This window comes from Arvicola amphibius, chromosome 9 (genome assembly GCF_903992535.2).
Source record: "Arvicola amphibius chromosome 9, mArvAmp1.2, whole genome shotgun sequence".
Lineage (NCBI taxonomy): Eukaryota > Metazoa > Chordata > Mammalia > Rodentia > Cricetidae > Arvicola > Arvicola amphibius.
Window position 1 is genome coordinate 5,570,433 of NC_052055.2, and position 13,236 is coordinate 5,583,668.

At 46.2% G+C, this 13,236-nt stretch overlaps 1 protein-coding gene across 6 annotated transcripts in view; it reads right to left on the reverse strand.

The window, feature by feature from the left end:
* Positions 1-471: 471 nt before the first annotated feature.
* Dpys (dihydropyrimidinase) overlaps positions 472-13,236 on the reverse strand; it is a 75,246-nt gene continuing 62,481 nt past the window's right edge. Inside the window, exons 8-10 of one of the 6 annotated variants that reach the window (XM_038344038.2) lie at positions 9,768-9,975; positions 2,299-2,444; positions 472-760 (exon numbers count right to left, since the gene is read on the reverse strand). In XM_038344038.2, the coding sequence (XP_038199966.1) occupies positions 2,319-2,444; positions 9,768-9,975 (334 nt within the window). In that variant the 3' untranslated portion in view covers positions 472-760; positions 2,299-2,318. Of the gene's footprint in view, positions 893-2,284; positions 2,445-9,767; positions 9,976-13,236 lie in introns of all 6 variants that reach the window. The other 5 variants (XM_038344037.2, XM_038344033.2, XM_038344039.2 and 2 more) reach the window with 5 other exon arrangements.

Here is a 13,236-nt window from a genome sequence, read left to right on the forward strand (position 1 = left end):
TCGAACCATCTTCTCTTCTGTGTGCTCAGAACAAATGACAGTTCAGCCTCCCACGGCCCTCTGTCAAAGGTGTAAACACATCCTCTAGTGGGCTAGTGTGTCCATTGGAGTGTGGGTACATCCAAAGATGTCCCTCTTGGCCTGTCTACCCAGAAGAAGAATGAGAAGCCCCACCTCGATGCACAAAGGGACCAAGACACAGGAAAGGGCTTGGGAGGATCAATATATCTCCGGGTGGTACCAACGCCATTTAATCCCTTCAGATCCTGAATCCATCAATGTGATTTGATTGGATAGTTTGCCTCGGACTCATTTCATGGTTGAACACATGACTTGATTTCCTGGGACCTGTCAAGGGACTTGGCTCATGGAAGCCACTGAAAAACAGAAGAAATTGTGCTCTCTTGTTGGACTCAATCTTCTGGGTCCTGGTCCCACCCACCAGGCAGAAGGAGACACACACAACTCAGATACTGAATACAAAATGATGCTCCCAGTGTTTATTAATTGCAATCAAATGTAAAATCATAGTGCTGTTTCAAACAAATGCAGCCATTAAAACAAAACAAAACAGCAACCAAAGCCTTACACAAAAGTCATCTTTTAGAAACCCAGAGAAAGAAACCTGGTGTAGAGAAAGATGACACCTGAAAGGGCTCATCAATGAGTCTTCATGCGGACTTCTCATCCCAGGAAAGTTCATTTATAGCTTCAATCTTGCGCAGCAACAAAGGCACAGTGAGGCAGGCGGCTATTGCTTCTGAGAGAAAAATCAAAGCGGCCCAGAGTGATTATTTTTCCTAAAGGATCTCGGGGAGTTGAAATAACAGACTCTGCGCCAGGGCTGACGGCTGGCGGGGAGGCGGCCTCGGGGCCTTTGCTCCGCTTCTACCTTTGAAGAGAGTACAAGGCACTCAGTGTAACATTCTCCCTCACAAAGAGAGACCGAATTCAAGCTAACGCCAAGAAATGTTCTCATCAAAGTAAACACTAAGCCTGTTCCTGCAAAAGCTGGGAGTAGCATGTGATCCCATCCAGCACTGTTTCTTTCTCCTGCTAATCTCTGGGATTTTAAATACAGTCTTTTTGAATCGCATGAATAATTCCAGTAATGTGGAAATGACAGAAGTCCTGAAGCTTGGGGCTAGTGTTGTTAAAAAATGACAATGCCCGAAAATGAGAGAGCGCACTGCATGAGGGAGCCAGGCCTGTAGTGTCCCAGAGCTCATTATCCAAATCCCCGCCACCACAGGATTTAAGCAGGGAAGCACAGGCTGTCAAATGTGAACGTGCGCGGCGTCCAGCAGCGCTCCAACTGACACGCACGCATGCACGCCTTCATCGATCAGGTCAACTTCCAATAGCACTGTCTGACCCTCTGACGTTACCCCGTGACGTTTCTCATTAGTGAAGTCTACACTGAGAGCCACACAATGGAGTTACTAAGAAAACCACTGCAAAAGAGCATCTCACAACGTTCTAAGAACGTTCTATAATTGTGTGTTGGGCTGCGCCAACGGCTATCCTGTGACCCACAGTGTGCAGGCTAGACATGCCTGCTAGCGTGAGACTTCCAGATGGCTACATGCTGAAACATACAAATACACGTCACAATTTTAAAAAATAATCAGACTCTTGGAAAACCACTCAAAGGGGAAAATGTACATTTTACCAGGTCAGTGGAAGTGACGTCACGGAAATGCCAAAGCTGCCCTTTAGTGGTGATTTGATGGAGTAGGAACAGAAAACAAGGGAGGGAAAAAAAGAAACTGGGAGAAAAGGGAAATAGAGGGGTTTCAAAACAGAAACATCCGCGCGGCAGCAGGTAGCACTGCTCTCCTCCAGAAGCAGCCCGAAGCTACCACGTCCGTCCAGAACACTCTTGTGCAACTTTCCTTACTTCCTCAATTTTACATAAATGCTAAATCATAAGCTATCACTACATTTACAATACAAAGATTCATTTTTTCCATACAAAGTTCTAGTTGGTTTTTAAATATTGGCCATAGGACGTACTTTTAGTACAACAGGCAGGGCTTTCTGCCTGCCACTCGCCTATGGCTTTGCACTATAGAAGATTCTCTGGGGCTTCTTTGGAATATTCTCTAATATTCTTGAGAATGAATCCAGCTAGCTCCAAGCCCGTCAGTCCCACTGACCACCTAACGTTCTAAGTCATCAAGGCCTTTATCAGCGTTTCCTCCCCTGTGAAGCTCTGGACTCTTCACAGGCCTAAGAAGAAAGCTGCTATTTTATAAGCTGACAATCATACGCGGATACTCACTGCAGAACACCTACTTTGTCCTTGCTTGACCACATCAGCCGGATGAAGAGTGGCTCTGTATCCTGGTCCCAGCTTGGTCACCCTCTTCTGTCTCTCTGGATTTCAGTGTGATGATGTCTCCCTTGTAGGGTGCACGCCGCACGGGCATAGGTGTGCAAGTCTGAAACAGAACACATCTCACGTCTCTCTTGTAGTTTTACACACTTGAATTTCATTAGCCACAGCTCTCCTTATGAACTAAGAGAGCAATAACCATGTGGGTCTATCATAACACATCCTATGTTTTTACCCTTAGCCCTAGGGAGGCAGAGACAAGGGCTTTCCAGGCCAAGCTGACCAGCTAGACTAGCTGATCTACAGGTTCTGGGTTCAATTGAGAGACCCTCCCTCATTAAATAAACATGGGAGAGTAATGGAGGAAGGCACATGCTGTTGACTTTGGGCCTCAGCATGAATGACATACGCATAAGCACATACATGTGTCCACATACATTCAAACACCCATACACATCAGCATATATATCATGGCTCTACTGGATCCCATCATGGCTTTCCTCATCCTAGATCCCATCATGCCTTTCCCTCATCCTGGATTCCCATCATGGTTTCCCTCTTCCTGGATCCCATCATGGTTCCCCTCATCCTGGATCCCATCATGGTTCCCCTCATCCTGGATCCCATCATGGTTTTCCCTCATCCTGGATTCCCATCTTGGCTCTCCTAAATCCCCATTATGGCTTTCCCTCATCCTGGATTCCATCGTGGCTTTCCCTCATCCTGATCCTGTCATCATCTTGAGACATCCAGACAGTGTGTCTCTTCCATCAGTACACTCAAGTGATACTCCGGTCACATCTGAGACTTTAAACGTATCTAGCCCCACAGTCTCTGATTACACTCCCATCTCAGGTCTTATCCACACACCTCTCCTTATTGTGGCTCTATAGTCCAATTAGTCTGTCATTGAAGCCTAGGTAGTTATCATCCAAAGCTGGACACTTCTGAAAGTGGAAAGGATACCCGACATCAAAAACAGCCATAACCCAGGTCCTGCAAGCAAATCAAGGTATTTTCCCCACACCCTCTCTTGCCTACTACTTACAGGTTTTGCCTTTCTGCGCCTCCTGGTAAATCCCATGGTGTGTAACCTGATCCACCCCAGCCCCTCCTCCATCCACTTCTGTCTACTGAAGTTCCTCGACCTTAACTGCTTGTTGGGCTCAGCTGTTACCTTTCTGTCTGTCCTGGGCACCTTTTGAACAAATACCACCACCAATGATTCAGGCCAAGTCGGGTGGGTCCTCCTTATTCATACTGGGCTTGTCCTACCCTACACAGTGGTTCTCATCCTTCCTAATGCTGTGACCTTTTTACTACAGTTCCTCATGCTGTGGTGACCACAACTATAAAATTATTCCCATCGCTACTTCATAATGGTGATTTTGTTGTTATGAATCATAATGTAAATAGATGTGTTTTCCCATGCTCTTATATGTGAAACAGTCGTTTGCTTCTCCCCCTACCCCCTAGCCAAGGAGTGATACCTACAGCTTGAGAACCACTGACCGACAGGCTGCTCAGCTGCCTGAAGATCCGTCCCTGGGTCCTGGCTGCAGAGCAGACCCACACCAGGAATGGCACTTCAGGCTTTTGCAGGAACTGTGGCAGTGAAGGTCTAGCCTCATGCTTCCCAGACCCCCGAACCCTTTTCTATTGTCCTTTCCTTAGAGGTGGGTTGTATAAGCTCTGTCCTGACTAGACCCAAATCATAGTCATTTCTGTGCGGTCTTCTGACCTTGGTATCCTTCTCCACGAGCATCTCAGAGCCTCAAAAGACATCCACTGTGACAAAATGACACTCACCCTGCAGCACCATCAATGCTGCTGGTCAGAAGTCCAGGTGAACATTTGTTTTCTGAGGAAACATAACCTACCACTCTTAGGAAACTGAACCTTGGGCCTCTCCTCTATTGGCAATGCCAAATTTCCACGTGAAATATGAAATACCAGCATACTAAAGACCACAGATACAGCAGGACCAGGGATCAATGTGCAGAGATTACACTACTGGATCGCAGACTCTATCCCAATGTCTTCAGCTAAATGGACACGAGTATACTTAATTCTCAGCAGATTTTTAGTGCAGCATAGAACACATGGGCCTGGATGGGGACTGAGATGACCTGGGCTGAGCGCAGTCAGTGGATTTAAGCTCCTGCATTAGGGACTCCTGTTCTCATTGGCTCTGCTTCACTGTCCAGCTTTCTCCGGCTCCCCGATGTTTTCTCTTAGCCGTGACCTCTGAAGGCTGGGGTCTCCTAGCACCACTAGGACTCCTCTTTTCTTTCTGCCTGACAGCTCCCTTCGTGACACTGGACTTGGGAATTGAAATCTCTATTTGATGACTCTTAACTTGATCGAAAGCCTTTATCTCTTCCATTCCAGATTCCCTGATAAAAATAGCTGGAAAACCACAGCAGAGAGGTGGGGGAAAGTGGGTCATGAACGAAGACCTCGGCGCTCACTAGGAACCAGAGTTGTGAGAGGTAGGATGCTGAGTCCTTTGGCATCAGGAACTGTTGTCTTACCGGTCCCTGTATCCTGGTACTGTGAGTCAGGCCTGACGATCAACAACTATTTGTGAAATGAAGGGAGGATGTTTGGTTATTGGACTTCTGGGAGCTCTTTATTATTCTGATGAGAGCAACATTAATTAAAATTACTCATCAACTTTCTCAAGTTGCATCTCAAGATACTGGGGACCTGATGATACATCTGGCATGGGTCATGCCACCTCTCCAGTGCACCCTACTTAAGAGTTGGCTATCACAATTTAGCGCTAGTGGGTTTCCACCTCAACAGTACTACAGTCAGATAAGAGAGCTTGAAGGTAAATCCATGGGGAAAGGTACCCTAAGTGACACAGACAGCAAAAATAGCCCCTTACTTGACAGAATATGGGTGGATTACTTTAGCAGATGAGAGTTCAATTTGAGTTCATCATATTTAATTATGATTGTCATTGTGATGTGTTAATAGAAAGGCAAAATGAGAATTATATGCAGCGCTATGAATAAACATTAATCGCAATCATCATTATATCTACATAATTACAGAAATGCTTTCTGGTTAGTTGATCAGGGGAAGAGGAGAATGTAAATTGATGGAAAATGTGACTGTATTATCTACTGAGGGTGATGCTAGAATTTCTGAAACGGCAGGAACAAGAGAGAAGCCTCCCCAGACATCAATGGAATAACTGATGCCATGTCAATCATGGGAATCGAGACACTCAAATATTCACAAAAACAACAGAAGAAACTCCAAATGCCAGGCAGCACATACTGGCCTGACCTCCAGCAGACCAAATGAATGACAGCAGCCTCTGGATGAAGTCCACCCTGCCCCTGGTGAGGTCAGAGGGCATTTTGAACACATTAAACTGAGCTGCCCAGTGGTTCCCAGTGAGTCTCTACAATGTAAGCAGCTCCTGGGTTCAATGGAAGAGAGAAAGCTCAACGATGAAGACATATGTATGTTAGCATCCTTAAAACATGCTCTAAACCACTGCCCAAGGACAGTGCAGCAGCACTGGGCATTCTTACTTCGGGGCTGGGTTCTCTGGTCAATTTGTCAACAGAAGGAGAAGTGAGACCCTACAGGCTGCAGAGGGACGATAGAGAACTCACCTGAGAGACAGGAGGCGGGGCTTATGCACCAAGTAGGGTTGAAACTTAATGATTAATGTGCTTTACAATGAACCTCAATTTCTTAATCTATAAAATAGGACCACCAGCACTTATCTCCAGGATCGTTATAATCAAACTATGACACCTAATTGATGAACAATAAATATTATTGGCTGAACGATGCTGAATGGTCAGATAAAGCAAAGAAAGACTCAGGTTGAAATGCCCTTCAAAGTGTGAGACTAGACATCTTTTATATTTTGAAGTATTTTTATTGGGCATTCCTAGCTATAAGATCTGACATTTGAAATTCCCTAGCATTTCAGAGTTTGGAACATCTCAGGTCTCAGAGAAAGCATCCTTCCTGCAGCAGCGGCCTGGCAAACAGCAGCCGCAAACCCTCTTCCTTTCTCTCGGTGCTTAACATCCCAGCCCCAGCCCCTTGCCTCTTCCTGGGATGCAAGTGTGCCTTTCTGTCTGCTTTTGAGCTTCCAGACTGACAAGGACTTGGACGGAGCGCGTAGCGCATGTGTCTCTTGCAAGCCGAAGAGCCAGCTCCAGCAGCCCAACCTTTGCTTGCTATTCCCCATCGGTCCCGTGAATCAGGACTCTATGGCTGTTGGTGACACCAGTTAAATGACTTTCTCACACTACCTACCACCTTGAGAAAGGCATTGACAAACTGTAATGCTGGAAATGGAAAATACCCATTTCAAGGACCGAGCCAGTCATCCACTCGGCTTTTTCTTATCTAGAAGGAGAATTATGCTTATCGCTGCAAAGATACAAGGCAGTTTAAAAGCTTTGGCAGCAGTATTCACAAGCCATATATTTCTCCAGGAAGCTGTTCTGATTTCTCTATAAAGAGCAATGTGACTGTATTCTCCAGAAAAGGCTGCAGTTGCTTAATACCGAAGAGAGGATAAAGAAGGGCTTTGAGAATAGCTTAGGGAAGGCTTGTATCTTCAATTTTGTTGAAAATTGTAATACTCTAAATACACAAAACTTCCAGGGATATAATCCACTTGAAATTAAAGAGATTTTTTTGTTTGTTTGGTAAGGAATGAACATAGTCTGTTCATTCAGGAAACCAGAAACATCTAAGTTCCTGTTACTTCTGTCTTTTATTTCTTTAATTTTCCTCCCATCCTGCTAGAGCTCTTCCTTGAATGGCTTGTTATGTAAAAGTTAAGTATGTTTTAATGTCTCATCTTCTTATTTTAAACATTCTGGGCAAGATTAGTTACCTATATTCCAAAATAATGATTTTAAAAAAATCGCTTTCCCTTTCCTTTAGATTCATGTCTTCTATTTTGTATTAATTTTTTTTAAGAAAATGTTTTATGGGGCTGGAGAGATGGCTCAGAGGTTAAGAGCATTGCCTGCTCTTCCAAAGGTCCTGAGTTCAATTCCCAGCAACCACATGGTAGCTCACAACCATCTATAATGGGGTCTAGTGCCCTCTTCTGGCCTGCAGGCATACACACAGACAGAATATTGTATACATAATAAATAAATATTTTAAAAAAGAAAATGTTTTACATGTATAAATGTTTTGCCAATATGTATGTCTGTGTACTATGCCTGGTGCCTGGGAAGACCAGTGAAGTGTATCAGAACCCTTGGAACTGGAGTTACAGCTGGTTATGAGACACCATGTAGGTGTTGGACCTAAAACCCTGGACCAGGGTCTTCTGAAAGAGTGCTCTTCTCTACTGGGCTGTCTCTCAAGCCCCAATTATCATTTTAAAAAGGCATTTATTTTTATCTTTATGCGCATGCCACATGGGTGGAGGTGCCTGTGGAAGCTAGAAAGACAGAATCGGATTCCTTGAGTTGAAGGGCAGAGGGTCATCAGCCCCGTGATGAGACTGTTGGGACCAGAACGTGGGTCCTCTAAGAGATCAGCTGCTTTTGACAGCCGCGACTTCTCTCCCAACGCTGAACAAGACTTTTGGTTCCTTGAATATTCAGTTTTTTAATCTTTTTTTTTGTTTTGTTTTTCGAGACAGGGTTTCTCTGTAGCTTTGGAGCCTGTCCTGGAACTAGCTCTTGTAGACCAGGCTGGCCTCGAACTCACCTGCCTCTGCCTCCCAAGTGCTGGGATTAAAGGTGTGCACCCCCACTGCCCGGCTCAGCTTTCTAATATTTAAAGGGAGGGGAAGCCTCCACCTTCGCCTCCCTGTGCGGGTGCAGTCAGTCCTTTGAAACGCCCATTAGAATTGCTTCTCCGTGCTGCACAGACCAGCAGAAACACCTGGGGTTGCTGTGGTTACTGCTTCTCAGCTTCTCACCTGTCAGTGCCAACATTGCTAATTTAGCCCCACAGCAAGCTCAGCACCGTCCTAAACATCATCTCTGTTGACTGAGATACTGTGTTCAAAGAACCGCAGGGCCAGGGTGTGGCTCAGCAGAAGGCAGGCCTAGGTGTCACCCAGCATGGAGAAAAAGGGAGGGGGGATAAAAATAGATTTATGGCATTTGGGAGGCATTTAAAGTAGCTTAAGAACACTGGTTTACCTAAGCAAAACCTTAGGCAATTGATTGAAAAGCAGAGGTATTTTGTGTAATGCACTTTGGGAATCTGCGAATGAAACAAATTCACAAAAGGTTACACCAAGGAGCCCCCCCCCCCCGGAAGGGGCGAGCATCATTGAAGCCTCCTGGGAGGAGAGCAGAAGCACTCACAGTGGGGCCAGCCAGGTAGCGCTGGGAGACTGTTAGCACGCACTGAGAGGGCAGAGGTATCTCCCCAGGCTCAACATACAGAATTCTAAATTCTTTCACCAAAACTTATTTTTTTTTACAATATTTTAGTGCGTTTAATGAAATTTTAAAATATTTTAAATTTTGTATAAGCAAAACATGAAATGCAAGATAAATCAAAAATGCCCTTTTTTTTTATCCCTGAGTTGTGACAAAGATGGGAGGCCCAGAATCAGTTATGGGAAAATGAAGAGACGGGACTGACATTTATTAATTCTGACATTTAAAATTCTTATTTGAGGGTGGAAATGTTTACTGTCCAGGTGAGAAAGCAGAGCCCAAAGACGAAAAGGGACTTGCTCTGGTCGTACTGTTAGGCAACAGGGAGTATTCCCATCCAGATCTCCCTGCCCCAAACGCCACCTCTGGTGGTCACCCTGAGAAGCACCCTGTGGATGTTCAGCTAAAGGGGGGAGACCATTCTTCAAGGCATAGCTGCTGAATTAAGACCCCCCCCAATGGTGTGCAGACAGCAGACCATGCCACTGATGGCAGCTCCCAGCCATGGTGCCATCTGGAGCTGGGAGCCTCAGAGGTGTCTCAGATCCCCGCTAAACACAGCCCAGCCTGCTCTGAACTACAGCCACCTAGAATGTGTCCCTCACTTTCCTGAATTCTTTCCTCTCGTGGGCCATTCTTGAGCTGCATTTTTGGCTCTCAGTGTTTCTCAGATCCTTCTTCCTTTCTCTCATGGTTATCGCCAACAACTCCCCTCCCCAGTGCCTTGAGGCATGTGACCTGGATCTTGGAAGACCCCGACTACCACAATGGTGAAGAGGTCTCTAACCTCCCCCCCCCAAAAAAAGGGGGGGCAAGGAAACTCTAAGAGACACATCTGCAAACATCCAGCTAGGAAGGACCTCTTTCACTGAAAGCTGGGATGTGCCTGTGCTCCCTGGCCAATCTTGACAGCCCAGGAGTGTGCTGAACCTACTGTGACATGATGCCACCATCAAGAGCAATAAATAACAAACCTGACACCCAGGGAGCCACGGCTTCACAGCACTGGTTGCTGCAGTGGGGCTCACCTGGTCTCGCTGCGTGATCCGTTTGTAGATGTATTCAGCAAATGGTTTGCGTGGAATAAACTTCCCGTCTCCCGCTGCGACACTGAAAACGCCTGCTTCATACACCACTCTGCCTCGGGAAATAGTCACCAGGGGAACCCCGTGGCAAACCATGCCCTCGAAGATGTTGAAGTTAACGGCCTGGTTGTGAGTTTTGGCAGAGATCGTCCTGCATTGGTAAAACCACAACAAACTCAGGTCATCAGCAGCTCATCGGGTGAATTCAGAATGCTACAAGAGGCCTGATTTAGAAGAACCCTTGGCAACTCTACTACTAGGCAGGGTTTCATCACCATACCAGGGACTTCCAGAAAAGAACAGACCAGTAACATTTTGTTACAAAGTCATTATGTTCTTGAAGAGGAAAACCCAAGAGACCCACCTTTAACGAGACGAAGATAGATCAGGAAAAGACACTGTCATATTGAGTCTTTTTAAAAAGTATTTCAAAGAACATTTCCCCTACTTTTAAATCACAAGACATTCTGAACGCAGAGAGCATGCTGGCCTACACTCAGCTCTATGAAGTGTCGACTTTGACAGGCGCAGCTGAGGAAAGAAAGCAGGCTACTGGGTGTTTATACAACCTCTAGAAAGAAAACATATGTATACATGGGTGATTATAAAAGGAAACACGGGGTCCATGGATCTGGAGAACTCCGGCTCTCACACTGTGTCTGTGGCTTGAAGTGGGGTTTTTAACAGGAGGTTGACACGGAAAAACAACAAATCAGATTTCTCTGCTCCACACCAAACAAAGGTCATTGCTGTGATCTTTCTCATCCTTGGGGTTAGCCAGAGAAAGGGGACAATCAGATCACATCTAATAGAGTCTTTATTATAAGGCGCGATAGAAATGCAGTCACACTAGCACATGATGAGAATTCTAGGCATTATCGCCCGCAGCTTAAAGAACTGCTGCCGCTTTCACAAGGAAGGTGTCTGCCAGGGTGACATCCTCACTCAGCTTCTCCTTCCAGCCGGAGCTGGAATTCTGCGGTTCTGAGGAGTGTTCACACATCTGCATCTCTGCACTTTCCGCTCGTTACCCCAAATGCCCTCCTCGCTTCTATTCCCTGCCCCCTAAAACTCTGCCTCCTGCCCATGTTCACACAGGGGCAGTTGACTACCCTGCTTTAATTATCACATACTACATCCAAGTAAACCAATGTCACACCAGATCCCCTGAGTAGCTATGGCTGTTCTGAAAGAACGACAAGAACTGTAGATCCCAGAACCCAACCCCAGTGCTCTGGCAGAACCGACTGCATTTTCCTTGTAGCCTCAAATTCTTTGAGTTTTATTTTGTTCCAGTTTTATTTCTTCAAGTTATGAGGATGGAGCCCATGGCCTCACATATGCTGAGCCAGCACCCACCATGACCCAGCCCTAATTTAAGAGTAGGATCAGGGTCTCTTGAACAGACTCTTTTCCTAGTGGGTGCACACTGTGAGTCATAGAGCAGGCTGTTTGATGCTAATCACATAGTAGGTGCTTTATAAATACAAAATGGCCAAACAAAGGGATCGTACGATTTGCCTCCTGCTTCTTCAGGTCACTCTTATTTCTTAACCTTGGTGACATGACTGTGCTCTGGAACCAGAACACTGAGTTAAACCGGAAGTAAATACACAGTCCAGGAGTTCTGTTGAGTGCCTAGCAGTTGCGGTCAGTGGTCCATGTCCACTGGCAATAAATAAGTAAACTTGAGATAGCTATCACCCTTGTAGCATCTTAGCCACTCACGTGAAGCAGGGATTCGTCCACACTAGCAGTCCTCGGCTGTAACCGTATTGTAAGCTGAGTCTCAGTTCTCCACTTCTCCAGTGGCCATTCTGATGTGAAGCTGTTAAGGAAGTTGCCCGAGGCTCACATAGTTCAATACCCAGAGACGCTGCAGAGGTTAGGAAACACCGTCCCCATTGGAGAACATTCTGTATGTAGAGCCCTTCCGTCTTCGCTACTTTTCTGCCGCTGAGATAAAATACCTCAACAAAAGCGGGCGGGGTGGGGCGGGGCAGGGTGGGCACTTATTTTGGCTCTGGGATCGTGACAAACCTTCCTTTCACTACCATCTCAAAAGTATGAGGTTCTCCTTGTCAAGTCTGAGGTCATCTGCAAGCTGTTCCTGCACGAAGCCTTGGACAGAGATGAGGGCTGCACATGGTCCCGTTAACCTCATCTACGGCTGTCATCAACGCACACAGACACGGTCCTGTCCTTCTCCAAACACACCCCTGTGTCTCTGCTTCGCTGTCATGTGACAGCCCTCAGCTTTCATGAGTTTCCAAAAGAGCCTGCTACTGGCGTGAAGGTCAAGGCCAGACTTAGAATCTCCCTGTCAATCTGGTAGGTTTGCTATGCTATGGCTAAGTGGGTGATGTTACAACAAGGACAAAGGTAGCCACACTCATGTTCTGGCTTTGACTACAAGGGACTCAGTCAATAGGAACTTGTGAGGGTCAGCAGTCTGGGAGACAGCTGGAGAAAACCTTGTGTGTCTTTGCAGCATAATCTGCTCTTAGGTGGGCCCCACCCACGGTCCCCAGGGGTGGGGTGGGGGTGAGCATCGCAGTGCTGCCCCGAGCAGTCTTCTTCCATCTTCTAAGGTCAGAACGCCGGTGTTCCTGTAAGGAACCTCTGTTCCTTCCTGGAGAGAATCTGGTGAGACTCTTAGTCATGGTACCCTCCTGGACCCTAACCCAGAGATGGAAGGGGATATCTTCTTTCCCAGTAATAAGAGAAGCACAAGCAGTTAGAGGGCACAACCCCACATAAGACCACACCCTGCTACAGGCTGCCCCATGAGAGCCTGGACTCCTTCCTTCAAAGCAGTGACTCAAGCTCTGGGTTCCCCTTGGCCTTCCATACACTGTCTTTACATCAGTGAGCACAGCAAGTGTGGCCTGAGGAGGATCATTCAGTTAACAAAGAGCAATGCATGTCATATTTATTGCAGCACAATTCATGACAGCCAAGTCATAGACTGAGCCACAGGGCTTGCCAACAGCTGAAATGGTCCAAAAGATCTGGTCTATATGCACAATGGAATGTTATTCAGTCACAAAGTAGAACAAAATACTGTTGCTCACAACAAAATGGATACCAGTAGAAGCCATTACTGTAAGTAGAATAAGATCAGCACAAATGTCTCATTTCCCCCCACCCCGTAGTTCGTTCAAACAAATCAACAACAACAAAAATCATTAACCTGAAGATAGGATATTAATTATTAGAGATTTCAGTGGTGCAGACAGACAGGAAAAAAACTATGAGGCTGGATTTGCACGGATGTTTGTGAGGCAGAGTTCAAGCAGCCCGAATGGAGAAGGGGATTACAGACAAATCCACCGAGAGGACAGATGTGAGTGTGTGCAAGACCCTCTTCCACTTGGGGCCGGAGAATGGCAAGATGCACCACCAGGGATTT